The 21,043-nt window shown below is 40.7% G+C and overlaps 1 protein-coding gene across 1 annotated transcript in view; it reads right to left on the bottom strand.

Moving 5' to 3' along the window:
* Nucleotides 1–21,043, bottom strand: part of DNER (delta/notch like EGF repeat containing) — a 370,265-nt gene that overhangs the window by 160,462 nt on the left and 188,760 nt on the right. The window contains exon 6 of the mRNA XM_017529081.1: nt 4,736–4,889. Coding sequence (XP_017384570.1) covers nt 4,736–4,889 — 154 coding nt within the window. The remainder of the gene's footprint in view (nt 1–4,735; nt 4,890–21,043) is intronic.

The following is a 21,043-nucleotide window of genomic DNA, read 5'->3' as shown; positions in this document are numbered from 1 at the left end:
AACACTACACACTGGGGTCAGTTGGGAGGAAATAGGGGAGGGACGGTGGGGGGTGGGGAGCTGGGGAGAGATAGCAAGGGGAGAAATGCCAGATGTAGGTAATGGGGAGGAAGGCAGCAAATCACACTGCCACGTGTGTACCTATGCAACAATTTTGCATGTTCTTCACATGTACCCCAAAACCTAAAATGCAATAAAATAAATAAGTGGAGGAAAAAAAAATCCCTTGAAGTCAAAAGACAAATTATATATTTATGATTTGTATAACTAACAAATTATTAGTATCAAAAATAAAGAATTCTAACAAATCAACAAGAAGAGTGCATGCACATACACAGATAACGGCTAATAAACATAAGAAGAGGAGTTCAGCTTTATTAGTGATCCACAGACTGCAGAGACCATAATGAGATACTTTTTTATACCTATCTCGTTGGCAAGTATTAAAAATTCTTACACTATCGCCTGCTGAAGAAGATGTGATTCTACAAACTCACTCGTATGCTGCACATGTGAGTAGATATTAGTGCAACACTTGGAAAAAGCAGTTTGATATGACCTCCTATAATTGGTCAATTATATATTTTATGTTCCACAATTTTACTTCTAGGTATATACCTTAAAAACCTCTAGCACCTATACAACAGAAGACATAAAAGAACAAGAATGCATAGCTGTCCCTGTTCATAGAAGAATAGATTAATGGAATTTTATATAGCTGTCAAGAACTCCAACACCATGATAGATGTCTTAGTAATAACAGTATTAAGTGACAAAGTAAGTACCAGAGAATTGCATGCATGATACCCTTAACACGAATCATGCATGATGCCATTTTTATGAATTTTTAAATAATTAAAAATAAACATTTATATAAAAACATGTAAATATTAAACTGATTAAAAAGGAAAACAAAGAACTGATCAACTCAAGATTCAGGGTAGTTGTTACCTCTGGAGGGAAAAGGGGTGAAGGGATGGATAAAGGAGGGGCCTACAAGGTTAGCTGTCAGAAACAACTTCTGTTTTTGGTGATGGTTTCACTGGTGCTTAGTAAATATGTAAAAACAGGCTACATATTAACAAGATCAGAGAGTGTCACAAACCAAGTATTATCATCAATTCAATTCTGCGCACATCAAATCCTTTAAAAAAAAATGAATCCCCTTTGAGAACAAACCCAGATAAAATATCAAATTGAAATCATGTCAGTCCTCCACCTGCAGCTCTGATTGAGACTGCTTGCAGAAGGATCTTTATTTGTTCAACATTACTTCCAAAGAGAAATTGCAAACATCTAAAAGATTTGTCAATAGAGGAATAGCTTAAAACATCTGTCTACATTTATACTCTTTCATTAATTCATCTCATCAACACATTGACTGAGTGTCCACAATTTGTCAGACACTATGGAATATAATCATGAACAAAATTGATCCAGCCCCTGCTCTCATGGGGCTTAACCATCCTTTAAAAAAGAGAAGACAAGTGGGTGCACTGGCTCATGCCTGTAATCCCAGCACTTTGGGAGGCCAAGGCAGGTGGATCATCTGAGGCAGGAGTGTGAGATCAGCCTGGCCAACATGGTGAAACCCTGTCTTTACTAAAATTACAAAAATTAGCCAGGCATGATGGCAGGTACCTATAATCCCAGCTACTTGGGAGGCTGAGGCAGGAGAATTGCTTGAACCCAGGGGGCAGAGGTTGCAGTAAGCTGAGATCACACCACTGCACTTCAGCCTGGGTGACAAGAGTCAGACTCCGTCTCAAAATAAAATAAAATATAAAATTTAAAAAAGGAATACAGGCAGTAATCAAAGAGTCATACACACAAATGTATACTGAAAACAGACAGTACCGTGAAGGAAAGTACAAAGGGCTACAGAAGAGAAAAAATGGAGAGAGATTTAGCTTGAAGCCTTTAGCTAAGACTTCCTGAGAAAAAGGGACATTTAACAGAGGTCTGAAACAAGAGAGATCTGGGAGTAATTAACCAAGCCAAAAGGAGACAGGGAGGAAGTGCTGTTCAAGCAAAAGGACGAAAGGGTGGATCCTGTGGCAGAGGAGAGGTCAAGGTATTATAGAAGTAAAAGGTCAAGGTGACTGGAACCAGGGCAACGGAGACATGGGAGTGAGATAGGGCTGGAAAGGCAGGCGAAAGACATACCATGTGCAGAACGAGGCCAAGGGTTTCGATCACTATCCAAAGAGCAACGTGAAGAAGAAGTTTAAGCAGAAAAGCAACTACATCAGAATCTCACTGGGAAGGGATCCCCTGCAGCCATGTGGAGAATGGAGGATCTGGGGCATGGATGAGACAAAGGCCGATGCTAACTTAGACATGAGAACTCGCTCTAGGGTGCAGCATGGTCAAGAATTGCTGGAGAAACAACAGGGGGTCATCTCAGCAGCACAGGCAAGGGGCAAATGCCACTGGTCTGCAGGTATTGGCAGTGGGGCTGCAGAAGGTGGAAGACTTGAGAATCCTCTAGGTAGTAAAACAGAGAGCATTGGAGGTGGAAAAAATATGAAGAGACGGGGAGAGGGAGGCACCTAGGGTGATTCGTAGATGTCTGGTTTGAAGAAATAGATGGAATGCTGGAAGGCAAGCTGCGTAGGCCTGGGAACATGATGAGTTCAGTTTGGAGATGACTGAGCTTAAGGTGTCCTGGGACACCTAAATGGAGATGCCATGTAGGCTGTCAAGTAAGTAGGTCTGGAGGGGACTCTGACCTGGAGATAAAAATTTGAGAGATACCATGTAACTGTTAAAATGAATGAAGTCACTCCATACAAACTGATATGGTAGGATATCTGCCATCTACTGCCAAATACAGACTGAAAAAAAGAATGTTATGGAACAATATGTATAATACAATCACTTTTTAAAAACATGTCGAAAAATAATCATCTGGCCTGCAAGAGAAATATACACAAGCTGACCTACACACACACACAGACACACACACACATACAAAGAAAGAATATACCAAAAGATTAACCTATCCCTATGATCCAATGAAGTTTCGGTGGGAATAGATATGTGAAGGACTTCCACTTTCATAAACTTCTATGTTATTGGCTCTCTTGTTTCTTACAATGAGTAGTTACAAACCCCAATGCCCACTTCGCTCCATCCCTTTTTTCACCCCCAACTCCCATCTTATCCTGAATCCCCACCCAGTGGCAGAAGCTGGCAAGAGAATGGGATGGAAGGAGGAAAGATGAAGTCAGCTTTGCACATTATTTTATAATAAAACAGGAACAACTTGGTGTTTGCTCTTAAGATGCATCAACGTAGCTGTGTCAAAACATTCCCTGGTAAAATGCCATTCCTGCCCCTGAAGGGTTTGTAATCAAGTTGGCTGAGCAGTAAGTCAATTAAGATGATTGTCAGAGCATGAAGTCAATGGGCACACTGTCCGCTGCACTCTCCCTAGAGACCCTCAGTGCGCTCTGAGGATTTCAAAGTCTCATGTAACATCCAAGAGCACAGCACACTAATCAAGAAACGTGAAAGACTTCCCATTGAGGAGAACAAGGTAGCAGGAACTTGAGCTAACAAAGGTACATGAATGAAAGGAAATTAATATAAACGGGAAGATTAGGTGGCTTTTGTGGTTTATCCTAGGTTTTTGTTAAGTTATTTAACATAATCACCCTGCACAGTGCCAGCCCACACTCAGTACATATTTGTGGAACTGTTTTTAAAATATCCAAGCCTCTACTGGACCGAGAATATCATCTTCCCAGAACAAAAATGGTCTAATACGGAAACAGAAGCGTTCTAATGTCAAAAGCCAAGGGACATATTGTGTAGCCCCATGTGAACTTTCTTCTTCCATTCCCTGAATGCATAAAGCATGGACTGATAGAATCAAATGAGATCTTGAAGCTGCCTTGTTCAACAGCTGGGCATAGCATTGTTTAACCATCCTTAATTAAGGAGCGTATGCTGAAAATGTGGAGCCAGCTCAAATGCCCATCAATCAATGAGTAGACAAAGAAACTGCGGCATATACACATATACAATTAAAAATTCTCAGCCATAAAAAGGAACGAATTAGACTGGGCACAGTGTCTCATGCCGGTAAACCCTACACTCTGGGAGGCCAAGGGAGGTGGATCACCTGAGGTCAGAAGTTCAAGAACAGCCTAGCCAACATAATGAAACCCCATCTCTACTAAAAACACAAAAATTAGCTTGGTGTGGTGGCGCACTCCTGTAATCCCAGTTACTTGGGAGGCTGAGGCAGGAGAATCGCTTGAACCCAGGAGGCAGAGGTTGCACTGAGCCAAGATCACACCATTGCCCTCCAGTCTGAGAAACAGAGAGAGACTTTGTCTCAAAAAAATTAATAATAATAATTTATGGCATTCACAGCAACCTGGATGGGATTAGAGACTATTACTCCAAGTGAAGTAACTCAGGAATGGAAAACCAAACATCGTATGTTCTCACTCACAAATGGGAGCTAAACTGTGAGGATGCAAAGGCATATTCAATGAACTTTGGGGACTCAGAGGGAAGGAGGCGAGGAATAAAAAGACCACAAATTGGGTTCAGTGTATACTGCTTGGGCGATGAGAGCACCAAAACCTCACAAATCACTGCTAAAGAACTTACTCATGTAACCAAATACCACCTGTTCCCCAAAAGCCTATGGAAATTAAAAAAAAAAAAAGTGCATGCTGACATACACCTAATAACTGTGAACCATGTGTATACGTCATACCTGGAAGGCAAACACAAGTGAAATTGCTCCCATCTTGTTTTTCGTTTGCATCAATACAGCTCGCGTTGTTCCGGCAAGGCTTCCTCTGGCAAGCATCATATTCTTCACAGAAAGTGCCCACGTACTGCTCCTCACAGGTACAGGAAAAAGTTGCCTAAAACACAAAAAAAAGCACAGTGTCTGTTACCTGGCACCTCTCAATGGTGTGCTTTGTCTGTGAGACTCAAAGTTCAAAAGAACCACCCCCTTTTTATAATAAGCCATTTAATCAAATCACTCATGTTATAAACTGGTTGAAATCATCATTTTGAGAAAAAGGGTATGTTTCTTTACAGTCTAATCTCAAACACATTTTTTCTATTTCTTTGTTCATATTTATCCCCGTCATTTTCAATATTCCTAAAATAGAAATGAAATGAACTTGTTTTAAGCTAAAATTGAAGTTTTGCTGACCAGACATGGAAATGACAATTTTGCTAGAACAGATAGATTGTGTTACAGCCATTAAACTAGATGTCACTCCAACCAGCTAAAATCCTTCAACATAGATAGCATTTTCAACAAAAACGTCATCAAATGTCCAACCCAGACCATCCTTCCAGAGCACTGAGAAAATGCATTGAATCACTCCATCAACTGGCCTCAATGCACAGCCATGCAGATTACCTGAGTGCAAGGAAAAATAGAAGGAGCATAATTAAAGTAACCATTTCGTTTGGCTTACGATATTAACCTTATCTTAGTAAAAGACCATAACTCGGACACAGAGTATGGAATTTGACTTGAAGCTTCATTTCTGAGATAGCTGTAACATGCAAACGAAACTGGGTTTCTGTTCCCTTCTCAATGCCAGCCTGGGGGTAGTGGCGTGTCTGAAATAAACCGCAAATCTGACCCTAAAGCCTAGGCAAGGCAATATAGATCATTACAGAAGATTGTTATGAGGAAGGGAGGAAGGGAGGCAAAGGAGAATTACATTAGCAGATTTTACTACTTAAGAAAATCTAAACAAAACAGACAAAAGCCCCCTGCCCAGCTCATCCCCAAGCCTGGCACATGGGGCAGGTGTTCAATCTCTACCATTCCCCAGCCATTGTCCCCTTACCCTCCCTGCCTCGCCCTGGCCTCAGCCTCCTGCTGCTAATCTAAGAAAGAGACTCTCACCCCTTCTCCATGTACTATCAACTCAGGGTCTCCAGTCAGTATCCCCATAAGCACAAGCCACTGCCTGCCTTCCCCTCAAAGAGAAAAGGGTTATCCATTCTTCTCTTTAATATGTTGTTGTCTCTCAATCAAGTTTCATAGTTCTTGCACATTTCTTGATAAATTTGCTCCTGAATATGTTTTTGTAGCTATTAATAACAAGATGTTGTCTTCATCCTATTCTTAATAATACCCATGATACTTGCTGGTTATTATTACTCAGGAACAAAATGCTAGGGTTTTGTTTCCAGTTATCAAACTGAGCTTTCAGTGCCAGAGTTTTTAGTTGATTCTCAGGTTTTCTACATAACACAAAGCCAAATAATAATAATAATAAATCCATAGCAATTGCAAATAGTCATAATGTCATCTTTTCTTCTCCAGTTCTCAAGATTATATTGGCAGCTCTTCCAGAATAATTTTGGCCTCAAAGGGGTGTTTGTAGAATTTACCACTAAGTAGAATATTGGAATGACTGTGAAATTTTATCAAATGCCATTTTAGCTCCTATAGAAATTATGTATTGTTTTCATCTGTGATCTATTATTACATGAATTTAATATCTAGATTTCCCAGTACTGACTCAACCTTATGCTTCTGGAAGGAATATCCACTTAAGTCATTATGCAAAATGGTTTTAATATGGCTGGCTTCTATTAGTAATTATATTTCTAGTGCCTTCCATTTTACTCTCCCTCCACCCTCTTTCCCCACAGACTTTTTTTTTTCTAAGAAAAAGCTGTCCCTTGCACATGAGATCATGTTTTTCACACTAGAAGGATGCCCCTTATAACAAGTGACTGAACAAGTGTGCAGACCCCTGTCCTCAGAAACCAACCAAGAGGCCAGACAATAGAATGTGACATTTCGCTCAACCAAACTGCCAAATTTTATATAGGCATCTTTCTTTTCTTAACAGAATATGTTTTTGTTGTTGTTGTTAAGGGATTATGACAGGTCCCTGTAATCTGCGTAATCAAGTCTCCTTAGTTTAATAATATATTCTTCAATTATATCTTAGAAGCTTGAACAATTAGAATTTTTAAAAATAGCCTTTCTTCTTAAGCTGGAGCTATATTTTCTGCCTTCTGTTTCTATCATATCTCACCTCTTTGTGGTAAATGGAAATTCCCTCTTCATTCTAGCAGTAAAATGAGGATCTATCTGTTTTTTCATCATGTTTTGAGTTTTTCCGTTTGGTATTGTAGCTGGAAGCTAAGAGAAGCTGTCAGAAAGGTATTTTTTTTTTTTAAATGGGAAATTCCTTTTTTTAGAACTGTCTTCTAAGGACAATCTTGTCCTTGCTCAAATGCATCACTGAGTACACATTCGATATTTGCATGAGTCCTGTTTTGAGCCCTCTGTGTTGTCAGAAGATTTGTGACCATCTTTGAAATGTAAATGCTGTGCACGCCCAGTGCATACAATTCCAAAGCAGGCCTCCAGATTATGATAAATTACTATATGTCATTGGTCTTGGCAGCTGTCCTCTAAAATTGACTTGGTTTGTATCCAGACATTCCATATTGCAGATAAATTTGCTTGGTTATTTGAGGGATACATTTAGCATGTAATTCATCTAGTATGTTTCATGGAAAATATGCTGCTTATGGAAATAAATTATTAAAAGCCTCAAATCAAATATCTTCAACTTAGTTTATTTTATTTTATTTTATTTGAGACAGAGTCTCACTCTGTGACCCAGACTGCAATACAGTGATGCCATCTCAGCTCACTGTAACCTCTACCTCCCAGGTGCAAGTGATTCTCACGCCTCAGCCTCCTGAGTAGCTGGGATTACAGGCACCTGCCACCACACCTGGCTAATTTTTATATTTTTAGTAGAGATGGGGTTTCACCACATTGGCCAGGCTGGTCTTGAACTCCTGACCTCAGGGTGATCCTACCACTTCAGCCTCCCAAAGTGCTGGGATTACAGGCCTGAGCCGCTTGCATCCAGCCTGTTCAAGTTAGCTTTGATTGAATTTAGAGATAAAACAGACGCCATTCATTTGGTTTTGCTTTATTACAAGCAGGAACCTGGAAAGAAACCTGAAGAAACTGTTGAAACAATTGCTTTTGATAAAGTAAAACACAAAAGTGATTCTTAACTTTTGACTGATAGATGAGGAAAGAGGTTAACAAATGTTCAACATATTCATGACCATACTATTTTAGTTAAATATTTATATATTCTCTATCATAGCATCCATAAAGATAGATTTCTCCCTGTCTATTTTCTAGGAACAAAGAGCTTTCCTATAATACTAAAAATTTTGTTTTGATAGTTTTAAGACTGTTGACTTGTAAGAGATCATGAATGTTTATTATAGGAAACTATGTTAGCACATCTTTTGTGAAAAACCGTGTTTGAGAAGTTCAACTCACTGCCTGTGATATCATTAATCAGTTATCTAGGTCCAATTAACTCTACCAGCATAAGGGACAAAGTAAACTTACTTAAAATGAGCACTTTAGCTAAATTACAGAAAGATACTTCCTTGTAAAAATATTGTTTAAGTACATGGAAATGTACTTTTCAAGTAAAATGAACAATGACCCTCAGAAATTATTTTAAAAACCCAATATAGAATCTCAATTTTACTCAACAGCTTGACGTCAAATATACCATTTGTACATTAATGAAACTTTCTCAGTCAGTCAGTTGTGTGCAGACGTAGTGCTAGCTATCGGGAAGCTGAGGGAAGACAATTGCTTGAGCATAGGAATTTGAGGTTGCAGTGAGCTATGATCATGCCACTGCACTCCAGCCTGAGTAACAGAGTGGAACACTGTCTCTGAAAAAAGAAACAAATTAATAAAAGAAACTTCTAGAATAAAAAAATCAATCACACATGCTTTCAATTATTTGTCCCTTCAACAAATGTGTCTTAAGCACATACTATGTGCCAGGTACTGTTCTAGGAGCTGAGGGTCATAGAAGTGAACCAGACCCTGTCCTGAGGATTATATTCTTGTAGGGTTGACTGACAATGAAGAAAACGAATGAGAAAATGGTATAATAAATTAGTTTATAAATGCCATGGGGAAAAACGGAGAAAGGGAATAGAAGTAGAAGGGCTGTTACAAAGGCTATGATTTAAAACAGAATGTAGAGAGAAAATGACAACAGGGCCAAGACTTGCTGGAGATATGGAGTGGCCATGGAGGCCCCTGAGGAAAGTATTCCAGGTAAGGGGAACAGCCAATGCAAAGAATTCAAGGTAGACCATGCCTCACATGTTCAAGAAAGATCCAGAAGCCAATGTGGCTAGAGTACAGCAAATAACGGAGAGTAGAGTGACAGGGGTCACTGGGTGTGCAGCCAGATCAGATGGAGGTTTTCAACTAGGGTCCGTATTATTTCCCAGAACACATTTGGCAATGTCTGGACATACTTTTTGGTTGTCACAGCTGGGGGCTTGCTGCTGGCATCTGGCGGATAGAGCTCAGGGGTGCTGCTAAACACCTTACGATGAACAGGGCAGGCCCCACAGCAAGGAACTATCCAGTCCCAAACGTCAGTGGTGCTGAGCTTGAGAAACCCTGATGGAGGCTTTGTAGGCTAATGTAAAAACTCTGGCTTGGTATAAAATTTCAGAAAGGATAGTTCTTGTGCCAGAAAAAACCCAAAATTGCACTGTACATAGTAATGTTGCTTTACGGTAAATTACCTGTTTCATTACCATAGTATATTTTATCCAGATAACACCCAGACCCTGAACATAAGTAATCCCACAGCCATCTCAAAGCAGAAGTTGGATGGTTGTTTATTCGGGGAAATTATGTTTGGGTCTTCCATTTTCACATGATGATGTCAGTCCTACCATCTTAGGTGATCTTCCAAGTATGAGAGGTATCATTACTCAGCATTATAAAATAACTGGCTCTTACCTGATAATTTAACCTGAACTGGGTGTCATTCAACATTTATTCATTAATTCCATTCATTCAACAAACTTTTTTTTGAACCCTGCCATGTGTCCAGCAATACTGTGCATACTAGAGATATGGTGAAGGTCAAATGGACACAGTCCTCACTCTAGTGGAAGCAAAGGACATGTTCTACATCAGATAACACCCTAGAGGGACAGCAAATATATAGTTTCCTGTCACATTGCATAAGTGCTATAAAGAAGTGTAAATTGATATGAGGAAACAGAAAGTGGCAGTGGGGTGTAAATAGGCTTTTACATCCATCAAAGTCTAGTTGGAAAGACTGATGTCTTGGAAGAATCGTACATACGTTGAATTCACCCCTTCCTCCAAGTAGTCAAGGCTTCTACACCTAAATCAAGCTCAACCATCAGAAAACTGAAGCTTGGACCATATTCTCTTGTTCCCTTGGCAGAGCTGTTTTCATCGAGTTGTTATTTCACCTCACACTCTCAATTAAATATTGAAGAGCCCTATAAGAAACATCCCTGTTAAACCTAATATCACATTTGCTATGAGGACATTGAGAACATTATATATCATATGTCCCTTCGTGCACCACTGATGAAATCTTAACCCAAGAAAATTCAGTCATTCAAGTGCCACAGTTTTGCTAGTCTTTAGAACTGATGTTTCATCCTTAAGAATAATGCAAATCATGTAATCATTCTTTCCCCCCGCCTTTTTGATTTGGGCATAAGCTCAGGCTCTAGTTGAAGTTTAGTTTTAACACTGGGCTCCATGACTACATGACTATTACTCCTTTCTAACTTAGATATTGCCTTCTAATTTATGTATTTCCTGATTCTGACTTTTGGGGCATTTTCCTATTTCAATACTTGATGTAACACAGAGCCAAATCTCATGAATAAGTCTAAACTCTCTAACACAGCACTCAAGGCCCTTGAATTTCTGGCCCCAACCCACCTTTTCTGTCTTATTCTCTGTAATTTTTACCTCTCTCAGTAAAGCCTACTTGTTGGTGAACAAATCATTCCAGGGAGATAAGTCCACTCAGCAGCTATATTTCTTGCTTCATGGATCAGAACTTATAATTCTATTTTACTTTCTCCCTTAAAGAACACATACAGAAAATATACTTGTCTTTTTTTGATATCCCAGTGACATCAGTATGAACATGAAACACTCAGCTGACTAGACATTGAATTTCATTGTTTATAAAGCTTGCTTAAATGAAATTATTGCATTAAACTTCACCAGGTCTGTCAGGTGGGTATTATACCAGATCCATCCTATGAATTGAGAACAGAATCAAAAAAGAGGTCAGGTAAATTATGTCAGGTGTCCCAGCTGGCAAGCAGAAGGTCAAGGCTTGAACTCACATTGTCTAATTCCAAATCCTTTGTCATTCACAGCTGCATACTGTGCTCTCATTACTATGCTGACCTCGGGTTCAGAAGATGTGTGTGGGGATGCCCTTTACCCTTAAGGGCGTCTGCTAGGTCAAAACTCTAGCTAATGAGTCGATAACTAAAATAACCCCAGCGATGGTGGCATTTTAGTTCTCACTCTCCATTTCTGTGGTTTTTCTACCTCCTCCCTTGCTGTCAGGCTGCCTTCGTTACCTCTGCGTTACTGACTGTCCCTCTGGTTCACTGACTCTAAGTTCTTATAGTCTGAGAATACTACTGAATGTATTCAAATAAGGTGTCAGGATACAGTAAAAACTATCCTATCTGGTGGTTGAAAGTACCTCTTATACATAAAGCGCCTAATCACTCATGAACAGACTTAGAAACTTCAGGCAATTCTTCACCAGAATTGGAAGTCCTTGATGTCTGGGACTCTAGCTACTCAGACATAACAGATGCTTAGGTGTTCATTGAAATAATCTGATGTCATAATAGGCTGCTTTAGGGGTAGTCTTGCAGGAGAGTTCCACACAGGCACAGGGTCTTCTCCATCTTCTTCCTTGTCTATCTCTGATATCCTGGATTTTGCTGTAAGACCATCAGAGTCATTCTTTGAACACATGTTTATACTAACTAGGATAACTGAAACCAGGATTAGGAGGATAGTCCCAAGCCAAGAGGTGACTAATAGGCCCCTAAATCTCTGATCATGAAATGGAGATGATTCAAACCACTCCTTGCTAAAGGACCCTCCAGGCCAATTTAGATTTCCATCGTGAGCCAGCCTAATTCCAAACAACATCTGGGTTATTCCCAGTTAAATGTCCAAACATCTGCTAGGTCAAAATTCTGGCTAATGAGTTGATAATGGTTGAAAGTAGGTGACACAGGCACGGTGGTCTATCAGTTACTCTATTTTTATAAATGTTTGAAATTTTCCATAATAAAAAAATGTTATTTTTATTTTAAGAACCTGGCTAAGCACCAAGAAGAAAGATAAAACTTGGAAACACTGGAATTCCATTTGAGCATCCCACAGCTGGCTCCTCCCCGTGGAATCTGCCATCACATCTGCTGCAGGACTGCTGCGAAGAACATTGTGAGCATGTGACTGGGTCCCTGCATATGAAGTCCCACTCCAGAGATTTATTTCATATCCAAGTGCCAGGAAAAGCTCTGCTTGCCCTAAGGGACTGACATGTTTCCTCCTCGTGGACAACATAAATCACATAACAGAGCATATTTCCCTCCAGACAACCCGGTCAGTTTGAAGAAAAGGCTCAGCCATTCCTATGCCAAGGGAAGGTCTGGTTGCTTCTTGGCTTCCCCAGTGTACTGGGGTCATGTCGAGGGCATGCCCAGCCCCAGCCTTAGCGGGAGGAGAGGAATTCCTGCTTACAGACCCTACAAGCAAAAAGCCAGAAGACCTCTCTAAACCAGTTCCTACATATTGTCAGCATCAAGTAGACTCTGTTTCCTAACATTGGAAAGCTCTGAAATCATTTCACTCCTAGTTAATGGAGGAGTTTCAGGAGCCTGTCTGTGAGGATTCCAAGAGTAAGAGCTTTCTGCAGCCACTTTTACCAAGAGTTTATGTTGCCCTAAGCAGCCACCAGTGGGAGGAAGGCAGTGTGTCCTGGCTAGCTCACGTAACAGCACAGCATTGGTCAGGGTCTCGCCTGAACTGACCATCACCCCAAATGCACTGACCCTGAATCTGTGCAGAGGCCATGGAGACTTTGTCCTGATAACCCTCAGCTAAGGATCTATTAACCCAGCTCCGAGGCTGCGGGAACCAGATAAGACAGTCATTTAGGTCTGAAACTACATAGGTGACAGACACTAAAACCTAGACACAGAACAGTAACCACTGCATAAATTTTCATTTGATTAAGCATAGGGGAGCTATGAGTAAAGGGTCAGAAAATCAGTCTAGCATGCTTTTAGCCAGGTAGAGTTTAGCCTCCTACTAAACCCAGATTTAGTATTTCAAGAAGCAAAAAGGACTATGTGGATGTAAAATTTGAGACTACCTGAGAATTCCACTTACAATGTAAAAATGACCATAAATGCCTTTTCCTGAACCCAGACCACACAAGAACACCTGGAACCTAGCCATAGAGACAAATTGTTGCCTCTTTGGGGGACCACAGTGCTCAAAAAAACCTATGAATTACATGTTTTAAATTCTTGTCTTTTGGCTGGGTCTTGTTATTCTATTATTCATTACACATTAATGTAAACAACACATTCATATCACTTATAGCTCATAATTTAATTTCCCCATTATTCTTAGATATACTATCATTCTTTTATTTGGGTTCATTAGTAGCTTATTACAAAAAGAAAAGACAAACGTAGAAACATGCAGATCATCTCAGCATTAAATTCAGGACTTGACATTCATGAATTCATAGAATTCATTCCTTCAGCTTAAATGTTAAATTTTAAATAATAGTAAAAATAATGAGAGTCCTGCTCTTTCCTTCCAAGGACATTGAAGTTTACCTTACTACTCAGGGGAGAAGAAAGCAAATGTCTTTTAGGAAATGCTGTAGAAGGCTTTCTTCCTAAAACCAGATATATGGGTTGGCAGAATGGAGATGTTCAAAAGCAGCTTCCAGCTATATCCTGGCAAATGTGTTCTCAGCACTCTTGGAGCGGTTATAATTAGGCATACGATTTCCATGTAATCAGACTTGATCTTCGATTCATACACATCTGTGTATTTATTTGCCACAACGTTCTAATCCATTAACAAAAGTAAAGTTTGACTTAAAAAAAAATGTCACTGAAAATTCACCTTTTATTGAATTTCACTGAAAAAAGAGCCTGTTCCCACAAGAAGACAACATATCATTCTACTTATTTTAAAATTCCATTTAGCCCTCTAGTTATTTCCTGTGTTATATCAAAAGAAAATGGTAAAAAAGAATACTTTAAGAAATGAACATTTTTATGTGTCAATTACTAATGAGAAGAGTTAAAGAATAGAGAACCTGCCCAGCTTCTTCCTCAGGCTCCCTTCGATGGGAACAGAAATGATAAACCAGTGAAGCAGTGGTAACTATTCCTAAAGATGAGAAGCCAATGGGAACAGGGCGGAGGACAAAGCTATCATCTACTGACGAAAGCCCCGCCACGTGCCAGGTATCACAGGAGGCTTCTTTCATTTAATCCTCCCAGCAGTCTTCCAAGGTAGGTATGATTTTTCCGTTTCGCCAATGAAGAAACGAATCAGAGAATTTAAGTAGCTTGCTGAAGGTCACACAACTCATCAGACACAGAGAAGCTCAGATTAGGTCTCATCATGAAGACCATCTTACAATTTAAGACATTCAGAGCCACAAGATAGGAGGGACAGGACTCAGACCACATCCTGAGAAAGGTGATGAGGGGAGCATATTGCACTGGGTGGGAATGGGAAGGGGGTGACCCCCAAAGGCCTCGTCCACTCTTAGGTCTGGTGGCCTGGGGTTCCAGCCCCATGTAGGGCACGAATCTTCTCTATGGCTGTCCTGGCCCCAGAGATCTCATGTCACTCCAGAATGCTCACAACACATTGTGGGATTCTTTCCTACTCTTTCTGTATTCGTTTGCTAGGGCTGCCATCACAAAGTATCACAGAGTAGGTGGCTTAAACAACAAAACTTTAGGCCGGGTGGTGGCTCATGCTTGTAATCCCAGCACTTTTGGAGGCTGAGTCAGGAGTATCACAAGGTCAGCAGTTCAAGACCAGCCTGGCCAACATAGTGAAACCCTGTCTCTACTACAAATGCAAAAATTAGCTAGGCATGGTGATGGGTGCCTGTAATCTCAGCTACTCAAGAGGCTGAGACAAGAAAATTGCTTGAACCCAGGAGTAGGGGGTTGGGTTGCAGTGAGCTGAGATTGTGCCACTGCACTCCAGCCCCGGCGACACAGCAAGACTCTATCTCAAAACAAAAAACAAAAACAAAAACACAACTTTCTTTCTCATCACTCTGAAGAACACACAGCCTGAGATGACAGTGTCGGCAGAGCTGGTTTCTCGTGAGTCCTCTGTCCTTGGTTTGCCCATGGCCATCTCCTCCCCATGTCTTCATACGGTCTTTCCTCTATGTTTGTCTACATCCTAATGTCCTTTTCTTAAAAAAGACAGTCATATCAGATGAGGGCCCACCTGTATTTCGCTTCATCTCTTTAAAGTGACCTCATTTCACTTTACCTCTTTAAAGAGCCTACCTAACTATGGTCACGCTTTTAGTACTGGAGAATATGACTTCAACATACAAATTTGGGGGACGGGAGGCCACAATTCAAACCATCCTAATTCTTCTCCCCTTTTCTGCTTATTCCTCCAGCTATTTTCAGAACAGCCTTCCTCAAATGCTGCTTTTAGTCCTTCACAGATACTTGATGCTCACTGCATTCACCGGCTTCTCCTAGAGGGTGCACCATATTCCTCGAACAATTGCTGTGTGAAGAGGTTAGCATCACATGTGCAGACACACAAAACGTAGTTCATGTGCTCTAAGAACGGCCAATCTAGTTAGAGAAAAAGTCTGTGTCATTTTCATCATCATGATCATCTTCATTGTGAATATTTATTACGCCCTGTAATGCTGGGCCCTGTACCAAAGACTTTACAAAATGCAGTTATCCTCAAAGCTACCTTTGAGATTGCTATTACTGTTATTCCAATTTTATAGCTGGGGTAACATGTACAGAGAGGGTGAGTAAACTGATCCAGTTCTGCCAGCTCATAAATTGAAAAGCTGATATTTGAATCCAGCTAGTCTGATGGCAGGACCTGCTCTTTACATTAGAAGAACATGAAACACAGACGGCAAAGCAGCATAGCAAAGGAAAACACTACCTTGCTTGCTGAGACCCTGTTTCTGGGTCTTCTCCCTTTTTGACTATGGGCAAGTAATTTATATTATTTATTGCATAGCTTCCTGTTGGGCCTCAATTCTGTAGTAGGAGAAAGTAAAGGGAGATGTGCTATAACCCAAAGATGCTATTATTTATGTTATGTTTTTAAAATTTAACTGTTGAAAGCTCTAAAATGACACAACTGATATTCAAAAACACCTATCCAGTAACAAAGGAGTCTGAGTAGACACGAATACAATTACCATATCATGACACAGGATGGTTGACCGGCCCTCCTTCCCAGTTCCTGGATGAATGAGGCAATGAAATCAAATCAAATCACAGGCTAGATTCAGGGACCAGGATGTATACAGAGATTAGAAATTGGGCTGGGGTCAGATCCTCAAAACCCCCCCATCTCTTTTTTCCCATTAAGATTACCCAGCCCTTCCCAAACCTTGGAGATGGGGAAGAATCAAATGCTCAAACAGCTGTGGAGACCAGGCAGGAGCTACACCTGCACCTGGCCCAGGTAAAAGGGCGGAACCCCGGATCCCTTACAGAGAGCCTCCAGCACCCTGTTTCAAACACCAATTGCTCTGGGTAGATCCTAGGTCAATCCTAAGTGGCAGCTTTTGTCCTTCTGGTGCTGAGCATTGAGTTCTCAAGATGTCTGTCACCATCTAAAACTCAAGATCCTAAGACAGGGAGATAGATGTGAAGAACTCCCCTATGTGACACCCCCTTTAATGACGAGGCCGCTGTCTCAGCATCACTCTGATGTGCAGTTCTTCTCTCTTCTCCCTTCCTCTATCCCTGTTTCTCTGCCTCTCCTTATTCCCCTGAGGGTCCTTAACATATGTGGTTCATAACATCACAGGCCACAGCTAAAAGATACACATGTGTCTCCATGCCCATCTTCAGCCGGGATGTGGGCCTTCTACCGTGTGTCTTAACTTTAACCCAGCTTCACTTTCCTAGTCAACTTATAATTCTTTGCTCAGTCTTCACATGGACTTTGCTCTTAATAGGTTATTTTATAGTTTATATATGTTTGTGTATAGCCTCAAGTCTGATACAAAGAGAGAGACTGTAAATAAATTTTAAAAGTAGAACATTACATAAAGCTGACATAAGGAATCATTTTAGTCTTCCTAATGGAAAGTGAATGCCAGAATTATAGCCCATTGTTCTCCGAGAGAAGTAATAATATACACTTAAATCTAGAATATTCACATAGTCTAAATTCCAAGAGTTTTATGTAATCCTTGATATCATGGAAGTTTACTAAAAAAATTTCTTCGGTATCTGAAGAAAAACACTTTGCATTTTATGTCCATTGTCTCTGATCTAATCAATGCATTTCTTACTTACCTTATTTTATTTTTTTTTTTTCACACGAAGTTTTGCTCTTATTGCCCAGGCTGGAGTGCAATGGCACAATCTCGGCTCACTGCAGCCTCTGCCTCCCAGGTTCAAGCAATTTTCCTGCCTCAGCCTCCCAAGTAGCTGGGACTACAGGCACACACCACCATGTCCGGCTAATTTTTTGGATTTTTAGTAGAGAAAAGGGTTTCACCATGTTGGCCAGGCTGGTCTCGAACTCCTGACCTCAGTTAATCCACCCACCTCAGCCTCTCAAAATGCTGGCACTACTTCTTACTTTATTGAATCTATACCCACACAAATTGATACAACATCAGCAAAGGTGGGAAGGTCCTATCATTCATCTTAATTAAATGTTATCTCATTAAATCCTTGTTGCTTTCATTATTTTAATATTGAACAATAAATGTGTTTCTCCAGATTAATTAGATAAGAATCATTTTAATAATCTCTGGCAGAAACTTAGCAACATATCTAACTCAAGAATGGCAAAAGAATTAGATAAATTCACAAAGTGAACCTTGCTTGCTTTTGAATTGTTTTTATTAATCTAAAATATTCACACAAAGTGATTTCTTTTGTGTGATACTTTAATCCTTCAATTCTGAGTAAGAAAGGAAATCTGCATATGACTTTGAATTTAAGAACATTAACACTCGCATCTTCCTCTCAAAAGTGCCTTGGTTAATATATCACATTTTAACCATTATGTTTGTAGTTTCTTTTCTAACTCATTTGTAATGCCTAGAGTAGGATATTGAATTCAGGCTTTTTATTCAGAGAAAATGGAACCCAGGCTTAATGCCCTAGAGTAGCAGTCCCCAGCCTTTTTGGCACCAGGGACTGGTTTTGTGGAAGACAATTTTTCCCTGGACAGAGGTGGTGGGGTAGTTTGTGGATGAAACTATTCCACCTCAGATCATCAGGCATTAGCTAGACCCTCATAAGGAGTGCACAACCTAGATTATTTGCATGCATGGTTCACAGCAGGGTTTGCGCTCCTGTGAGAACCTAATGCCTCCACTGATCTAACGCTCGCTCACCCGCAGCTCACTTTCTGCTATGCGGCCTGATTCCTGACAGGCCACCGGCTGTACCAGTCTGTGTTCCAGGGTGGAAACCCCTGCCCTAGAGCCTCTGTGTCCCCATCTCATGATGGGGATGGTGAAAATGTCTGTCCCGGGGCCGTAGGGTGTGGAAATCTTTGGGCCAATATAGATCCATTTAGGTGCTAGAAAAAACATTAAGTCACCTCCTCATTCACCTGCACAGCCTGAGGTAAAGGCCAATCACCTTGCAGTGTGGCCGCCATCTACAAGGCGATTGGCCATTGGCCTTGGCCTCTGTGTGGAGGCCGACCTCAAATTCTTTTTGCTAAGTATTAGTTACAGAGGCTCATGTTAAAAAAAAAAAAAAAAAAAAAAAAAAAGATCCTATGAGTCGGCCTAAGTGCCTCCTGTCTTCTCCAAAAGCTGCATAACGGGGCTTTTGCCGTAGAATGAGGCTCAAGCTCGTCCATGTCATCAGGTGAGGGATTCTCCCAGAGCCTGCAAAGCTCCTCTAAACGTGGCCTGGTTTATTTGGCATAACCTCTGCCTCAGAAGAATAATTTGAATACCACCAGCTTCCCCTGTTTCTGAAATGAAACCCAGACATGAGGCTCAGATTTGGCACACATTTGACGATTTTCACCTCCCCAAATCCAGATCCCTGTTCTTACAGCCAATACCTACAAGTTTGTACCTGCATTCTAGAATGATCTCCTTGTCTCACTTTTACTGAAGCCAACCCCCAACTAAGCTGAGTTGTTCCAGTTTTAGTAATAGGTAACACCTTAATGTGTTGCTATTTTAAGGACATTTGCATTTAAATAGAAAGCCATGCCTTTATTATACAGGAATTAAGTTCAAAGAACAAAACTCCAGGAAGCCTGACAGGCTGGTGTCTCAAGAAAATTCGGGATAAAGAAACCACCCTAGATAGCTTTGAATCTTACCCTAGTGCCTTCTGTCCAACAGCATAGGCAACTGGATTGTACCGATGTTTGAGTTACTGCTATTCGGTTAAAAAGAATCTTTTGTTCGGAAGAAAAACATCATGATAACACGTTTCAGGTTATTTTCTCCTATTATGACTCCCAGCTGGTGGTAATACGTTTTTCTCTATTTTTTAGAAGACCTACATATCACCTTTCTTTTTGGGGTGGGGAATGATTAGATATTCACAAGTGTTTCTGGCTACAATTGATATACATCCACAATTTTATATTTTCACTGTAAACTGAAATACATTTAGCTGAGTAGAGCTTCAAAGCAATGACTAAAAAGTGAGGCAGAGGGCACATTTCTGTGGTCAGCTGCACCAACACTTGTCACAACACAGATCTTAAAAAAAAATATTACAAGCCAGTGAATGGAGCATGTACTAGTGACTCAAGCTCAGAAATTTAAGTATCAACTTTCTTCCAACAATTATCCTGCAAGATTAGAACTCCAAGAGGGAAATCAGATATGAGTCTGGCCCCAGTGATTTCCACTAAAGCCAATTAACATCCCTTGTGTTGGCCAGAAGAGTCCTGGGTCACTCAAAAGAGGATTAGCGGTGGCAGAAACTTCCTAGGATAACAGGGTCAGGATGCCAAGTGCAACGAGGCCCATGAGAAGGTGCCTGTTGACGGAGGCAACCGATGGCTTCTTTCGTGGTTTGCACGTCACATGTGCCACCTTTTATTGAGAAAATGCTCCACAAAGTGCTTCCACATATGTGATCTCATTTCATCTCCATTAGGAATTTTTCCAGCATTTACACAGATTTGTGGACTTGTGCAGCCCAGGACCTCCCACCCACCACAGTCCTATGACATAGATGTTTCTATTATCCCCAGGATCTGTTAGGGATACCAAGGTTCTCGGGAATTTAGAAGTGCAATTTCAGTAAATGCTGGAGTCAGACATTGAACCCTGATCTCTACCCCGCAAGTCTGCTGGCTTCCACAGGGCCACAAAGCCACCAACTTCATCAGATGATTTTGTACAAATATGGAAGCCCATGCGGACATCACCTGGACCGAGGACAGGAACTCATAGATATTTGCTGTCCCCTTGAATTCTCTCTCCAACTAGGCAACGCAAATAAGGCTTTCCCATGCTTCTTACTGCTCTAAACAAAACTGAAAATGTTAGTGCCTTTGCAGTACTGAAAATTTTTCTAAATTCCAACCCTTACTGAGATTGTGTCACTGAATTCCCTAGAGCCTCAGTGTTCCATTGGGTAATTCGGGTAAAAAAAAAGTCCATGTCCCAGGGCTGTGGCAGGTGGGAGATGCTTCCTACCAGGGCACAGCAGTGGGACTGACGTCTCATTAGCAGTCTGTGGATCTGAACCAAGCTAATGTCAGGGAGTATACGTGATTAAATTGCAAAATGGATTGTTCTTCTGGTAGAAGATGGATGTATAATATTATGCTAATCTAAATATGGAAGCCCATACTTCTCACAGTTTCATTTATTTTAGCAACCTGAGAAAGCCCTTCAGGCAAAAGGCAAGTCTGCCT

The sequence above is a fragment of the Cebus imitator genome, unplaced genomic scaffold (assembly GCF_001604975.1).
Source record: "Cebus imitator isolate Cc_AM_T3 unplaced genomic scaffold, Cebus_imitator-1.0 Scaffold57, whole genome shotgun sequence".
NCBI classification, from domain to species: Eukaryota; Metazoa; Chordata; class Mammalia; order Primates; family Cebidae; genus Cebus; species Cebus imitator.
This window is presented reverse-complemented; position numbering and strand designations above follow the sequence as displayed.